We start from the raw sequence: 17372 nt of genomic DNA on the forward strand, positions 1-17372 counted from the left end.
CTTTCTGACTGCGAGCCTTCCCCACCTCGGCTCCAGCCCTCCCCGGAGCCGGGAGAAAACCCGCCAAGATGCGCATGCGCCGCGCCCTCCCTCAGCCACCTTCTGGGAAAACCCCGGCGCGAGCCTCGGCCACTGCGCCTGCGGGAAGAAGAGCCGTCGGGGCGGGGCAGCGGGGGTGGAGCCGGAGGCGGGGTCGGAGTGACGCGTGCGCAGGGGGCCCGCGGACAGGAAACCGAGCGTGGGGGCGGGGCTGCGCGGGCGAAGGGGGCGGGTTCTTCCCGGGCGGCCGCCGCCGCGCATTGTGTAGCAGGCGGCCCCCGCGCGGCAGCGTCCAGGACCCGCGCGGCTCCTGGGGATGGTGAGCCAGGCGCTGGTGCGCCTCGTGTCTGCCGTCAACCGCAGGACGATGAAGCTGCTGCTGGGCCTCGCCTTGCTCGCCTACGTCGCCTGTGAGTACCCGGCGCGGCGGCCCTGAGGACCCCATTCATTCCCCGGCTCCGCGGCGGGCGGTGTGGGGCCCCGCGGCGGGCGGTGTGGGGCCCCGGGGTGGCTCTGCATCCCGTGTCCCTCCCTTCCCCGGGAGCGACTGGTTCTACCCGTTTGCACTTTAGCCGCCTAGCAGCCGGCCCACTTGGGCGCAGACCCTGGGACGCCTCGGCCCAGGCGAGGAGACCCGGAGGCCGAGTGGAAGGGCCTTCGCCCCGGTCTCGGTGACCACGGGCTCCGCGCGGCGGAGATGCCACCGTCCTCCGCCTACCCCGCGGCCCCGCACTGGGTAGCACGGGACTCGGTGGCAGCACTGCTGTCCACGTCGCCCTGGGAGCCGGTGAGGGTCCGGCCGGCGATTCCAGAGAGTGCCGCGCGGGGACACCCTTCAGGACGCCCGCGGCCGCGCTGCGGTGTTGGTCAAAGTAGGATAAAAATACTGTGGCCATTGGCGGAGTCCCCGCTCCGACTGTTTGCTCCACAGGAAAATTACTCAGCATTTAACTCTGGGGGAGCCAAGTGCTGCCAGCCCCTGCGACCGCGCCCAGGTGTCCCAGCGCAGAGGCACCGGGTTGCCAGGTGTCCCCCCGGGGCTCCGCGCGACTTCAGCCTGGCCCAGCAGGGAGCCCCACACGAGAGACCTGGCGGGGCATTCCCACAGCTTTGGCTTGTGAGGTTCTGCTTTCTGCCTTCACTCGCATTCTCCTGCCTGGAGAGAGGACAGGAGGACCAATTTGCAGACAGGTGGTGGGTCCTCTGCTTCTCTTAAGAGAAGCAGAAGCTGTTATTTATTTATTTATTTAAAGATCTGTTTGGTGGGAAAATATTTGCTGCCATTAATACTTTACCAAGTACTAAAATTTGACTAAAAATAGCTCCCAACGTGAGGTCCGTTTGAATCGCAGCATCCAGACAGTTACATAAATGAAAATACTCGCTAACTGGTTGAGTTACTTAGATCTGATTCCCAAGTGACTCGGTACTCCGGAAAATGGCTTCAGCTGATAGGAAGGCAAGTGTGAGACCCATCCTGTCTGCTACAGCCCATCTGCTCCAGGAGGTGGAGTCCGGAAACTCCAGCAGGGCTCCTGGTTGCTAGAAGTTTCAGGGATGGGTATTAGATGTGAGTAGTTTTGCAAGGAAGTAAGAACTAGCCTGAAGTGTGCATGGTCAGTATTGAGAAAGAAATTTGAGACCCAAGAGAAAGACACCACTTATGATTGAATTATTATTAGTAATACAATAACATGACAATAATAATACCTAAGTTTGTATATGCACGGGTATAATTCTTAAGACCATTGTCTCAATTATCTTAACAACCCAAAGAAGTAAGTACTATGATTGTTCCCATTATAGGGGTGAGAAAATTAAGTTCAAGAGAGATTAGGAAATACATGATCACACAAATGCAGACTATGGAGAGCAAAGGTTTGAGCCCTCAAATGACACTGGGGCCATTGGACTGCAGATTTCAATGTTGATTTGGAGGTCAGAGGGGAATATTTTGTGCTTCACTTTTAAAGTTAGACCTGGGAGTTTAGAATTAATAAGTCAGGGAATTTATGGAGCCATAGAAAATTTTTCACCATTCACTTGTTCAGCAAATCTTACCTAGTCTTTACTCTTGTCTCTTGCTGAACTTGGTACCAGGGTACACTAGGGAGTGCAAAAACATCTAGTCTTTGCCAAGATAACACTGAATCTAGACCCAGTAGCTTAACAGCAATGGTCTCATACTTTCTGAGTATACAGAAGAATCATCTAGAAGGTGTTGCTTCTTTTTTTTTATAAATATTTTTTAGTTTAGTTGTCAATGAACCTTTATTTTATTTATATATGGTGCTAAGAATTGAACCCAGTGCCTCACACGTGTTAGGAAAGCACTTTTCCACTGAACTACAAACCCAGCCCTTGTTTTGGGTTTTTGTTTTTTGTTTTTTTGGTTTTTTTTAAACACAGATTGCTGTCTCATATCTAAAGATTCAGATTCAGTAGGCCTAGGATGTGTCCTGAAAATTTTGCATTTTTAATAGTTTCTTTGTGATTCTCTTGCTATGGAATAGGGAACCCCCATTTGCCAAGAAAGAAATGGGCATGAATCAGACAATCATCGAAAGGAAAGTTATATGAAGGAAAATTGCAAACTGATGTGAATGAAGGAAAGGAATGCATGAGAGCTTGTGAAGGGACTCCTGAATGATAGCATTAGGGGTTTTTGACTATGCATCAGAATCACCTAGAGTTTGGTTTTTCTTGTTTTGTTTTTTTAAGCACAGATTGCTGCCTCCTATGTGAAGTTTTAGGTTCCCTGGGGAATTGAGGTGTGAGCAGACAATGACAAATCTGTAGGTGTTCATGAGAAAGTATAGAAAGTATATGTTCCAGAAGAAACAGTTATGTGCAGAGTCCTGTGGCAGCCAAGAGCAGGGACTATTGTACTAATGCAAAGAAGAGTAGTGTCATTGGAGTGTGGAATTATAGCCCAGTGATGAAGTTTCTGAGGCAGATCAGGGTCAGAGTAGATAGACCTGGAGGCCTCAGTCCAGCTCACGAATTGGGTGGTCATTTTAGCCAGGATTTTAAGACTGGGATGGAGGCAATGTTAATAATGAATGATGATGGTAAATGAGAGCAGCTTTGCCAAGGAAAAATGTTACAGGGCTTCTCTGCTTGATAGTGTTTGAGGATTCTAAAGATGTAGACTGGTTACAATAACTCCTGTGATTTCTGTGTTTCTCCTTGTTAATAATATTGCTGTCCTATTATGAATAAAATCTCAACTCTGTTTAAAAAAAGAAAAAAAGAAGAAGAAAAGCGTGTACATTCTCCTAATTATACATACCTTCACTGTGAGTCTTCCTTTTAGAAACTTCCTCTCTGTTCCTCAAGCTCAAGTTCTGTGAATCTTTCTACTTTTAATTCTCTCCCAGCCTTTGTTGCTCACTGTTACCTAGAGTCTCCCTTCTTGCTGTCGTATAACTTCTGCACCAGCTAGTGGGTGAGTGTGTGAGAGAGACCATAGTCCGACTTACATTTCACTTGAATTCTTTTCCATGCACATGTTCTTTTCTCAATGAAATCCCTAATCCTTGAGGGCAGAGATTGAGTTATCTTCATTTCAGCCTGTATAGCATCTAAGGCAGTGCCGTTAATGCATCAGAAGACTTCAGTAACTACAGAATGGATTGAATCAAAATGTATGCCAACCTACTAGGAAGCTGCTAGGTGTAGATCCAGCTTAAGTTATCTTTAGGGATTTTTGTTTGTTTATTTTAAACACATATATGTAGTTTAAAAAGTCAGATGAATCTCTAGCAAGGTTTGCAGTCATATATCCTTGGCAGGCTTTGTTTAGGTTTCACAACCTCCCTGCTCCTGTTTCCGCCTACCCAGAAATAAGCCCTTCGCGTCTACCTAGCTCATTATTTGATTATTTTCATATTTATCATTGTTTTGCTGAATCAGGCTTTCTGATTTTTCAGTCATAGATAAAACATACCTGTGACTTTGTTCTTTGGGAGATGATTGAGATCAAACTTTAGTATTTATGTATGACTATTCACAGTGAAATGCTATTCACAGTGAGTCATGGTGTATATTTCTTTTTACTCTCTCTAGAGCTAATTGGCTGTTTTGGCCTTGTTTTCAATATGCTTCGCTTTCTGCATACTATAACTGATCCAACTCCACATATTTTGCCAGTTGTCCACGCCTTTGCCCAGGGGGGTTTATAATTTTTAAGCATCAGAACAACCCTTCATTGGCACACCTTTTAGAAGGAGCTGATCACTAGCATCAGGAGGTAGATTTGGGCATTTTTTTCTTTCTTTTCTTTTTTTTTTTTTTTTTTTTAGTTGTAGATGTTTAGTTGTAAAATACCTTTATTTTATTTATTTATTTTTATGTGGTGCTGAGATCGAACCCAGTGCCTCACACATACTAGGCAAGCGCTCTACCACTGAGCCATAACCCCAGCCAAGGAGGTAAGTTTTGAAGCTTTATCCATAAGTGTCTTTTCTGCCATCATACTTGATGGATTGATAATGTAGAATTCCAGAAAAAAAGTCCCTTCAGGATTTTAAGGTATTGTTGCATTACTTTCTGGCTTCTAATACTGTTGAGGATTTTTGAGTCAGTCCTTCTTTTTGGAGATTGTGGGCTCTGTGTGCCCCAGGTAGTCAGGACTCGCTACCCATTTCCAGCCTACGGCCCCTGCTTTTGATAGCACTGCCTTCCTCACCCTTCGTGCTCCAGGGCCTCGTGTAGTCGCTATGCCCAGAAGCTGAACACACCTGCCTCACCTCTCCTCTGGGCCCTTCATGGTGCTGTGGATGCAGGCAGCTGATTTTGGTTTTCTTTCCCTCTGGTCTGGTAATAACAGCATTCAGGTGATGGTACTCAGTTAAGAGAACAGCCTCTCCTTTGCTTCAGTCCACTGAAATAACCTAAAGAATAAATCTTGTGGGCTAGGGTTGTGGCTCAGGGGTAGAGTGCTTGCCTAGCACAAGTGAAGCGATGGTTTGATCCTCAGCACCATATAAAAAATTAAATAAATAAAGATACTGTGTCCATCTACAACTAAAAAAAACAAAATTTAAAGAAGAATAAATCTTGTTTTCAGCCTCTGAGGGTTCCCTGGCAGCTGATGGCTGCAGCATAACAAAGCCTGCCCTGACTGATGTATTCCTAATGTTGAGAAATGTGAAGGTAGGCCTGGGTATATCTTATCTAGCACACTAGACATTTTTGAGCCCTTGCAATTGAGAAACACATATTCAGTACTGAGACTATTCTTAAAGTATTTGGTTATTTTCTTCCCTGCCCCCATTTCTTCTTTGGAACTACTTATATTGATTGGCTTTCTGTTGCTGTGACAAAATACCTGAGAAAATCAACTTTCAAGGAGGAAAAGCTTGTTTTGATTCATGGTTTCACTGGTTTCATTCTGCGGTTTGCTTGTCCCTGTGGCTTTGGACCTGTAGTGGTATAGTGTATCATGTGCATGATGGGAAAGGCTCACCTCATTGTGACCAGAAAGCAAAGAGACAGGAAGGGACTGAGGTCCCCATATCTGCTGCAAGGGCATGTCCCAGTAAAGTTACTTACTTCCACTAGATTCTACCTCCTAAGAGTTCTACCACTCCAGTAGTGCCATAGGCTAGTGACCACACCTTTAGCACAAGGGTTTTTGGGGGACTCTCCAGATGTACAAACTACAGCACTACCATATTCTGATATAGAATTGCTTAGACCAGTTTTTTATTTCTAAGTTTTATTATCTTAAAGTGTAGCTCTACTTTCTTAAATCATCCTCATCTTTGTATTTATTTGTATTCTTCCAGGTTTTTTTTATTTTATTTTTTGCTATTGTTTATCACTTAGAATCATTCTCTTCTGTTCTCTGAATTTAAAAAAAAAAAATGTAGTCCTTGCTTCATAGTTGTATTCTCCTAATGATAGTTTTATTTGCTGACTTTTTTCTGAATAGTTTCTCTCCTCCAGGTTTCTTTCTCCCTTCCTGAGTATCCTCAGATTGTCTTTCATGTTTTAATAGTGGGAGGCCCCTAGAGATGATGAGGAACGCCCGATGACTGTGAGCTTCGCCATTTCTTGTTGAAGCCTTCCGATCTCAGTGCTGTAGTTCCTCCTGGGGTGTCATGACCAGACTCTGCCCAGCCTCTGCTGGATGGGGCGGCCTGGCTGTCCACATCCTGAAGCTCAGTGGCGAGAGGACTGCAGGCCTGTGCAGCACCCTCCTTATCCCAATTGGACTGGGGCGCCTGGATCCAGAAAGTGTTGGTCTTCTGTCAGGGCAGGACCTAGACCTGGAAGTTTGTCCTACTTCTTAGATTTATTTGAAAGTCATACTCCTTGTCTTAGCTGCCTTCTCATCTCGTGCAGATGTGCCAGGCTACACCAGTTCTTGCCCCTTTGTGGGTGTGAATTAGCTGTTCCCATTGCTCACTTGGGTCCTGTCTTCTCCTTTGCCCTTATCCATGTTCTTTCCACCCTCCAGCAACATTTGGGGGCTAGCTTTCCTTCTTCCTGTTCACAGATTTATTCCTTAAACAATAACAAAAAAATTAAAGGAAAAAGAAAGTTCTGACATTCTGTAGAGTTAAGGAGCCATTATCTTTTCACCTTCAGCTCTCGAAAGCTGGACTTGTGACATCCAGTAAAATTCTTGAACTTTTTGGTGTATCATGGGGTTTTTATTGTAATGACATCTTAGTTGGGTATCTTTCTTTCCTGTCACTGTTATTCTGCTGAAAAGAAAAGACATAAAACCCCAAAATCATATAACTTTGTGTTTATGAACACAGATTGCAGACTTCTTTGTGGTTGGGATGTTTGTTACTACATGATTTTGTCCTTTATATATATCCCTCACCCATGTGACCAGAGGCCACCCTCACAAATTCTCTCAAGAAACATTTCCTGGCTGGTTGCCGTGGAAGATAAGCAGTGAGTGAGACATTGTCATGATGCCGGCAGACTCTAGGGAGAAAATAGCTAAAAACAAACTACATCAGTGATGTGTCCAGTCTCACCTGAGTGTGAGAATCAGCCTGGGTTTGTTGGATGCAGGTTCCTGGAACCCTCCTCACACCTCTTCCATAGCAGCCTGGTGGTTGCATGTGAAACTTGGAAATGTTTTGATCCTTCAACATTTGAGTTTGGAAAATTTCATACCTATTTTCTGCCCTTTCTTTATTTTACTTTATTTTTATTTTTTTAGTTGTAGATGTACACGTACGTTTATTTTATTTATTTATTTTTCTGTGGTGCTAAGGATCGAACCCAGTGCCTCATACTTGGTAGGCAAGTGCCGAACAACTGAGCCACAACCCCAGCCCTCTGCCCTTTCTTTTGAAAAAGAATTTAGTGAAAACCCAGACACCCTCCACCTAGATTCACCAGTTATTTACATTTGCTACATTTGCTTTTTCTCTCACTCTTTTTATATATGTATTTCATGTGTACTTTTTTGGTTGAAATGATTGAAAGTTAGAGTCATAACACTTTAAAGATTTTAACATATGAACCTGAAGAATAAAGGCATTCTTCATTACCATTATAGCACCCTAAAAATCAACATAAATAATATCATCTAAGATATAGTCCATATTTCCTCCATTTATAGCATAAAAATCTTTTGTAGCCTTTCTGTGTTTTTTGTTTCATTTTTATCATTTCAAGTCTAGTGTCCAGTCAAGATTTACACATTGCATTTCATTTGGTTGCTATGTCTCTTAAGTTTCTTCAGCTATAATATTGGTTTGTTTTTTTTCCTCCAGAACATTTACTTAAAAAAACAAAAACAAACCCAATTCAGTTGTCCTAAAAATATCCTGCATTCTATATTTATCTGATTGTTTCCTTGTGATTAAATTTGGCTAAATATTTTTAATAATAATGAACATTGTACCATGGGATGTGCAATGTTGTGGTGTTTTGTTTTATAAAACTACTGTTCACAGTGCTTAATTTGAGGCCCTGGAAGGGGTGGCCTTCATGTTGCTTCCGTGTGTGTGTGTGTGTGTGTGTGTGTGTGTGTGTGTGTGTGTTTTACTGGGAATTGAAGCCGGGGCTCACTACTACTGAGCTATATCCCCAGCCTAGCCCTCTTTTAGTTTGACACAGACTCTCGCTAGGTTGCCCTGGCTGACCTCGAACTTAAGTCCTTCTGCTTCATTGTCCCTAATAGCAGGGATTACAGGTGTGCACCACCATGCCCAGCTACATTGCTTCATTTTAAAGGTATATTTTCCCAGTACTTAGTCTGCATGGTGATTCTTCAGACTATGTGTGTATCTTCTCCAGTTAGTGCCTTCTACATCCATTGACAGTCCTTGCCTGGGCCACTTTCTATATCGGACATTGCAACTGGTGATTTTCAAATCCTTTGACGTTTACTGTCATTCTTCTGAAAAGAACTTTCTTTCCCTCCCTTTTCTCTCACTTTCTATATTAGTTTCTTGTGGCTGCCATGGTTTATCCCAAACCTGGGGGCTTTAGAACAAGAGAAATTTGTTCTCACAGTTCTAGAGGTCAGAGTCCAGTCAAAGCTGGCAGGACTGCATGTACTCCCTGTAAGGCTCTTTATGGCTCCAGGTGATCCTTCCATTGTGCCTACATCACTTCAGTCCCTGTCCCTGTGTTGTTCACATGGCCTCCTCATCCTCCCTCTATGAGATCTTTACAAATTCCAGTAGAAACCAGGCTTGGAATTTTGATTTTGGATCTCTCCTAGGCTAATGATATGCAGTTCCATCCTTTTTTTGTGAGGTTGGGCAGTGGCAGAGAGCTCGGCTCCCAGTCAGCCTCATAGACTCCTGCAGCATGCAATGTGACTGATTAGCATGTGCCAGAAATAAGTTGGATCAAATGCATCTTCGCTTTATGATCGTCTATCATGATGTAACACCACTAGAAGTTGAGGAGCACTTGTAGTTTCAGAATCACTTCATCAATGTCACTGTCAATAACAAATTTGAGAAAATTTAGGATTTCTTTGTCATTCTTTTTGTCCTTAGGCTACATTGCTTTAAGGAGATGCAGTTAGATATTGTGTCCAAAAGTTAACTGAAATGTTCTTTCTATGCCTGATACAAGTTAGGTTCATTTTAGTTTTTTGTTTGCGTTCAGTTTTAGGGTTTGCTTTGTTGTTTCTCATTGTTTAAAATATGTAAACCGTTGGTTCAAAAGTTAATACTCAGATGTCTCTCACTGCAGTCTCTTGCCTCCCTGCTTTTTTTCTTTGTTTTAAACAACCCATATTTTACTTTGCAAATGTAGGCATGCGTCTGTATCTGTGCATCTTTTATCCAGAAGAAAATAAAGTGCTGTATAGACAATTTTGCATCTCTTTTTTTTCCTGCTCATTATGTCCTGGAAAGAACTGAGTATGAAGTTGTAGACATCGCCTTCCTTCTTTTCTCACCTGGATCAAAATCCTGTGAGTGTGGACTGAATTTTACTGGACACGTCTTCTAAGAAAGGACATTCAAGTATTTCCAAACATTTTGCTATGATAAATACTGTTACAGTAGAGACTTCTGCTCAGGCTCCCATCAACCATGTTTAAGATCCTCTTTTTCCTCCCTCCCCAACAAAATGTAGTGACAAATTTTACATTTTCACCTGTGTGAAAAATAGTATCCCTTGTGTTTTGATTTGTGTTTTGCTTACTGTGAATGAACTTAATCATCTTTTTAAATATTTAAGGGTTATTAGTAGATCTTTTTTTCTGAACTGCTCATATTTTTGTCCTTTTTTTTTTTTTTTTTTGAGTCTTTGGTCTTAATTTTTAAGAACTCTTTACACTGGGGATGTGAAGTGTCCATTGTGATGTCAATTGCAATGATTTTCTTAAACCTGGTGTGGTCAAATATTAGAAAAAAAAAAGTTTGGTCTTGTTGTCTTCTGTATTCATGAAAGGTGCCCATTTTGATCACACCTGAGTTAAAGCAAATGAGGTGCCTTAGCCTGAGGCTCTAGACAGCCCCAGGATGGGGTTGGTCATTACAGTGATTACATTATCAGAAGGTTGGAACATCAGCTTCAATACCAAACTCCAGGGAAGGGTGTGTAGTGCTGAAGACTGAGCTCTTAAAACCTGAACAGTAAGTTTTGAGGAACTTCTGGTTTGGATGAACCTGCTGGAAGATGTCATGCCCAGAGAGGGCCTGAAAGCTCTGCACCCTTCCTCCAGCCTCATCCTAGGCTTCTCTCCCGTCATCCTAGGCATGGCATCCATTGAGTTTTCTCCAGAGTTGTAGTCTTTATTTTAAAAACCTAATAATTATAAATAAAGTGTTTTCTTAAATCCTGTGAATTATTCTAGCAAATTTTTGAACCCAAGAATGATGAGAATTCCTGATTTGTATCTGGTTGGTCAGAAGTGCATGAAGCCTGGGACTAGTAGTTGGCCATAGTGGGGGCTGTCCTATGGGATGGAGCCCTTAGCTTGAGCCTGCACTCCATATGGTTGATATCAGAATTGAATCAGATTGTGGGTGTGGGAAAAGCCCACACATTTGGTAAAAGGAGTGTTCTGTGGTAGAAGCAGGACTTAGGACCTGGGAATCTTCATTTTCAACAATTTTCCTATTTCCCCATGTAGTTCTTAAGAACTGGTCAAAGTAAATTGCCAAATACTGTGACAGAAAGGAGATCCTGAACTTTGAAGGAAGGGGATACTCTTGAGGCAGCTGGCATTGAGTGGGCATTTTGTGGCTCAATAGGGATTGGACAATGGGGTTGACAGTGAAGGGGAGTCAAGGGCAGGCAGCAGGATGCAAAGAACAGGAATCCTTGGGGCCTATAAAGTACAATGTGAAGTCTGACTCAGTACTTGATTGAGTGAGGTGAATAGATATTCAGTGAGAATTCATGTGTGAGAAAGGAAAGTCTGATGGACATACATACCCTAGGGATTAGGGCAGGACAAAATATAATGGATTGTGCATTTGGGGGTGTCCCATTTAACTTGAGTACTATGCTTTCCTCTGTACATTTATCTGTTTGAGATATGCTGGTGGCTTTTAGCTCTGGCATAGGATGCTGCTGTATAGGTCAGTGCTGTGGTCTGAAGGTTTTTGTTCCCATCCAAACTCATATGTTCAAATCCTCATCCTCAAGGTGATGGATTAGGAAGATGGGGCATTGCGAGGTGATCAGGTCAAAGTGTGGAGCCCCTAGGAATGGGACTAATACCCAAAGAGCTCCTTGCTCTTTCTATCATGTGAGGACCAAGCAAGAAGATGTCCTCTATGAACCAGTATGCAGGCCCTCATAGGACACCTAATCTGCTGCTGCCTTGTTTTTGGACTTCCCTGCCTCCAGAGCTAGGAGAAATTAATTTCTGTTGTGTATAAGCCACACAGTCTATAATATTTTGTTACAGTGGCCTAAACCAAGAAGTCGAGAGCATGTCTGTTGTGAAGATGCGGGACTTTCATGAAGAGGTGTTCATTCATAGGTGAAGCCAGTTCCCCAGTTCTCCCTGCATATTGAACCCACATTGCATGCCTCCTTCAATTGTCTTTTCTTGCTTTATATACTACAGATGTGATGATTTGTAGAATCACCTGAGGAAAAAAATGCTCAGGTTTAGCTCTTTTTTGAAAAGGGTGGTTTCACTTGTCCTGATTGAGCTGCCCAGTAACTTAGGGCGAGCCATCTGCCTTGCTGGGGCTTCTAGGTTTTCTTAGGCCTTGCAAGCAAGAATAACTTTTAAAAAATACTATGCAGAACTGAAAGAATTTATGTAAAGACATGATAGCTCTGACGGACTGCCACATGGGAAAAGAAGACACATGGGTCTTATAAAGTAACCTGTGAGAGGAAGGAACTCCAGGCAGGGAGCATGCTGACAGCCACTGAATGGGAGTGGTTCTGACGTGGCCCATTGCTTTAAAAGGGTGAGCAGTGAAATTAATCTGTCAGCTTCTTTTGACTTCCTGACTAAACTTTTTAGAGTTGTTCTAACCAAGATAAATAACTGAAGTAAAGCAGCAACAACAACAACAAAAACATTTGAACTTCTTCAAAGTAGTCTTTTTTCAGAGGGAGTCTAAATGTGCTAAAAAAATGAAAATCATTTTCAGGGTGGTGAGATCTTAGAGTGTTATCCATGGTGTCTTTGAATGTTTTTGTAGCAGTTTCAGAAATTGGAAACAAAGCATGGGGGTTCTAAGTCGACTGTACATACTGCAGTACATAGTGCCCGACTTTCACTTATTTGTTTAAAGGTATCTACAGGCAGCTGGGTTATATCAGCAGCAGGAGATTAGAGGTGTCGGACAGCAGAGTTGTGATAAATAAAAGAATCTGAATAATCTGATTCTCATCCAGGGAGCCAGTGGTAGTTCTTGTGGAAATGTTGTGGGATGTGGATAAAGGATCCTCATGGTGGGACTCTCAGCAATTCTGCTAAGGGGACAGATCAGAATCTTTCTTCCTCTTAGTTTCTTTTGCTGTTGTTTAGAATTTGACTAGAATTCATCTTAATTACCTAAAAGACAAAAATTTCTCTCCCTAGTTTTCAGTGCAGTGATACTCCCCCACCCACTCCAGGCCTTTTCTGTCCTCCTTAGATTGACTTCTCCTTGCCTGTGTCCCTAACCCCAACCCCCGCTACCCTTGTAGATGATGAATGCTGCTCTGTCCTTGGGCAGAGGAATGACCTGCTGCAGTCACCTTGATGTCCTGCAGTGAGGGGTTGCAGGGGGGTGCCTTCTGCATTTTTTAGATGGGAAGACTGAGGCACAGCACATTTAAATCCCTGCCCCAGGTCTCAGTCTGACTGCAGTGATTTTGTGATGGCATAGAGGGACCTAAGGAACCCCAAGACTGTTCCTATCCCATTTGTTGCATGGATTAGGCTTTTTCTTTTAATTGTGGCAAAATGCACACAATATAAAATTTACAATTTTAATAACTTTTTCTAAAACTGGGAATCGAACTCAGGACCTTGCTCATGCTAAGCATGTACTTTATTACTAACCCTATACCCCAGTCTTTATTTTAACCACTTTTTAAATGTATGGTTCCGTAGTGCTAAGTACATTCACACTGTTTTACAATCAATCTCCAGAACTATTTTACCTTCCCCAGCTGGTGAGCTGCTGGTACTTCTCTCCCCTAGCCCAGGCAACCATTTTACTTTCTATGAATTCACCACTGTAGGGACCTCATATTAATATTAGTGGAATTATGCATATTTGTTCCTTTTGTGGCTGGCTTATTTCACTTAGCATAATGTCTTCAGAGTTCCTCCATGTTGTGGTATGTATCAGAATTTTCTTCTTAAGGCTAACTAACGTTCCACTGTATGTACATACCACATTTCTACTCACTCATCTGACCATGGATATTTCAGTTACTTCCACCTTTCGGCTATTGAGAATAATGCTGCATGGGTGCACAAATACCTCTTCAAAACCCTGCTTCCAGTTCTGTTGGGTACAAACCCAGAAGTGGAATTACTGGAGCACATGGTAATTCTGTGTTTAATTTTCTGAATTAACTGTCATAGTGTTTTACACAGCACCTGCCCACCTGCCTCCCACCTCCTTTGTATCTCTCCACCCTTATGTGCCCTCCGTTCTCTCTCTTACCTATAACCCACCCACCTCTTCAGTCTCCTCACTCCCCACTCACACCCTCTTCTCTTCTCCACTTACCCCCTTAGTCTCACTCTGTCCCTTTTTTCTAACTCTCTGATTTCTACATACTTGTAGACTCTCCCTTCGTCCTCTGAGAACCTGGCGATAGGCAGGCAGGGCACATTAGGCTGACCTCCAGGAACAGCATGTCACAAGGTCTGACCATGTGGATGACCACACCACCATGGAGAATAAGCCTAGAGCACCATCTCAGTTGGAGTGCAGAATGCCTGCCAACAGTCACGCCCATGGTCTCAGGTCACGACTGTATACCCAGGTCATGCCCCTGAGCACTGTGGATAGAAGGTAGACCTCCTAGATCCCTCCCCTTTTTCTTTCCCTCTCTGCCACTTTTGAATACAAAATGAAAAGGCTGACCTCAACCATCATTAAACATTTTAAAGCTCCATTTTAAAAAAATTACAAAATAATGTGCAAATAGGAAAGTAAGGTGCTTGCTCAGCGTGGAAAGACTAGATTGAAGTGCAAAGAAGAATTTTAAAATCACAGTAGTCGTAATCTGTGCATATTAAAATGTCTTTCAACTCCAGAATAGTGCATTTCTTTATTTAGGCAGATCTTTCTCTTTGATACTCAGGAAGGTTTTGTAATTTCTTTCATGTAAGTTTGTACCTTTTTGTGTGATGTTTATTTCCATCAACCTTTTGCATGAGTGTTCTACTTAAAGATTCAGTATCAGTTACTAAGAAAACTTCAGTAGTAAGCAACAAAATTATGTCCCAAGCCATAATCTGTTTTTTAAGCAAATTTCTCCTTCACCTTTTATTCTCATCTTTAATGTATCTACATTTTTTCCATCTTACTCATAAATATAGTGTTATTTTTAAATGAAATGAATGCAACTTTACATGTCAGGTCATATGGGAGCATTCTGGCTGTGGTTCCAGGGTAGGTGGTAACCCATTCCTCTCTTAGTGATACAAAGTTGTGATGTGAGATCTGACTTGACTTTTTCCTCCTGACTGGCACGTCCTGTGCCCCCTCAGAATAGATTCATCAATGGTTATTCTTAGACTTGGCAGTTGTATTCATGAGAAGCCAGTGGAGGAGGAGAAGGCAGCATTTGCAGTAGGACCTGCGTGGGCAGCAGTTTTCTGCAGGGCTGTCACTGACTTGGCAGCTGGTGCTTGAATGGGTCCCTCTGCACAAAGGCTTGGCATGCACCCACATGCTGCCCTCTCACTGGGAAGTGAATGGTCAGGGGGACAAGAACAGGGTGCATTTCGGTATGTACCTGTGAAAAATGAGGTTTCTGATGCCATTGGAGCTTTGCTGGGGAAGGTGAAGCTCTACTTAACTGTCATTACTCTTGCAGCTCTTCTTGTCTGATGCTGGGTGGGGGAAGCTTCTCCCTTCTTCGCTTTTTCTTTAATGATTCTATTTCCATCAAAAATCTGAAAGATATATTCATTTGGTAGCTTCAGGGAGGTCTGTTTCATTTTCTATTGTTTAGAGAAAATATTGCTACATTTCCCTAGGTTGACCTTACATCTGGGTTTAAGTAGGAAAAAAAAAAAGCAAAAGAAACAATGTGGCAACATGTCTTTTACCACATCAGGCACCTATTGGTAATTTGAGAAGTCTAGGGGAGGGTAGAAAGGAGATTTCTTAGTTGCTTAACCTGTAGCTCTTTGCAGAATTAGAGTACAGCTTTGCTTTTCTGAGTTGAGAAGTGGAACTGGCTGGGTTTTTGTTTGTTTGTTTGTTTGGGGATTTTTTTTTAAACTCTTTTTTCCTCCCCAGATTTGATTCTGTCCTGTGGTATTCAGATGGAGATTTTTAAAAGAATATTTGTTTATATTTTTCTATAGTGATACCATAAGCTAGAACCTTGAGTGGTGTGTATGAATGAAACTTGTTTATAGACTTATTGTTGTCCTGTGCCATGGTAGGAAAAAACATGATTTTTCTCAGGTAAAGATTTATGGACAGAATGAATCATTCCAGCTCCAAGAATTAGTCATGTAATTGTTATTAATGCATGTTACACAGGAAGCTTGCTTTCTATGGGGTTGTTGCTGCCAAGTACTAAGTTAAGTTGAGTGACTTGGGAACCAGGACACTTAGTGGTTAAGTCATTTACAGTTTGTTTAGACAGCGAGGTGCAAGAGTTATTGAGATTGTATGTGTGTGTGTGTGCGCGCGCGCATGGGTGCGTGGGTGTGCTGGGCATTGGAACCCAAGCCTCCTACATACTAGGCAAGTGCTCTACCACAGAACTACAACCCCAGGCTTGAAGGAAGTCTTTCAGTGAGAGAGCTACCTCATTCATCTGAATGGTTGCATCGAGCTTAGGTAGGTTTAGGTTATATGGTATCCTCCTGTAGATGAAAAGAGGTCTCCACACAGATAAGGCTTTCTTTGAGAGAGTTTTCTTCCTTCAAATTTATTCTTACAGTTTTCCTCAGTGAGGACAGAACTCAGTATTTAGAGCTTTCAAGTTTTACCTTAAAGCCAGCCTGTCTTGAGGTTGTAAGGTCAGTTGTGTTAAAGTTGCTTCCTTATTGCAGTTTCCACTCTCTCTAATGTTCAGTGTGCACAGTAACAGACAGAATGGTTAGAACTGGGACCCTGGCCTCTTTATGAAGGCAAATAGAGTACTCACATCGTTGAGGTTCTCTGGAGGTGAGTAAGGGTGCATCTTTCCTAGGTATAAGGTCTGTTTTTGGTTCGATGGGGCAGCAGTCATGCCAGGGGTGGGGCATGTCAGGATTTCCCCAGCACTACAGATTTGACTCTCTCCATGCGAAGCTAAGCCTCTGTCTTGAGGGGTGCCAGTGCACTTGGTAGGAAATGCTTTGGGTGACTTGATTTAGGATGGATCTGAAAAGAGGACTAAAGACCCAGCTCTGTTGTTCCAGTTCTGGTTATGTTTCACTGCTGAACCAACCACTTCTAAATTCCTTGTTTAAAATCTGCTCTGTTGTATTATGCTCATTGGGTCAGAAGCTTGAAGGTGGGATGGCTCTTTGTGTTTCCTGATGTCGAGATCCTCCATTGGGATGAATCAGCCAGCCAGGATGGAGGATTCACCTGTACATGATTTCTTCACTGCCCCAAGAACAGACTTGCTAAGTACTGGCTGTTAGAATGTCCATTTGGGAAAAGGGAAATTGCATGGAAATGGAGGGAGACCCTCATTGTTATACAAAATTACATATAAGAGGTTGTGAGGGGAATGGGAAAATAAATAAGGAGAGAAATGAATTACAGTAGATGGGGTAGAGAGAGAAGATGGGAGGGGAGGGGAGGGGGGATAGTAGGGGATAGGAAAGGTAGCAGAATACAACAGTTACTAATATGGCATTATGTAAAAATGTGGATGTGTAACCGATGTGATTCTGCAATCTGTATTTGGGGTAAAAATGGGAGTTCATAACCCACTTGAATCTAATGTATGAAATATGATATGTCAAGAGCTTTATGATGTTTTGAACAACCAATTAAAAAAAAAAAAGAATGTACATTTGGCACCTGTCCACATTTGGTGTGGTCAGACTTTTTCCATGTTGACCGAGGGTACTAAGATAGAGTGTCCCAGCGAATGAGACAGCAACCACAGCTCCTGGCTGTCTGTGACAGCTTTGAGAGTCACAGTGTCATCTCTGATCTTCCCTGCGGTCCAGGCAGCACAAGCCCACGGGATTCAAAGGGACAACACAGAGACCTCATCCCATGGAAAGTGTGTCA

The 17372-nt window shown here is 42.9% G+C and overlaps 1 protein-coding gene across 1 annotated transcript in view; it reads left to right on the plus strand.

The window, feature by feature from the left end:
* The first annotated feature begins 252 nt into the window (after positions 1-252).
* Positions 253-17372, plus strand: part of UXS1 (UDP-glucuronate decarboxylase 1) — a 100555-nt gene continuing 83435 nt past the window's right edge. The window contains exon 1 of the mRNA XM_081265176.1: positions 253-449. Coding sequence (XP_081121302.1) covers positions 356-449 — 94 coding nt within the window. The 5' untranslated portion in view covers positions 253-355. The remainder of the gene's footprint in view (positions 450-17372) is intronic.

Source organism: Spermophilus citellus, assembly GCF_964194105.1.
Source record: "Spermophilus citellus genome assembly, chromosome: 13".
Classification (NCBI taxonomy): Eukaryota; Metazoa; Chordata; class Mammalia; order Rodentia; family Sciuridae; genus Spermophilus; species Spermophilus citellus.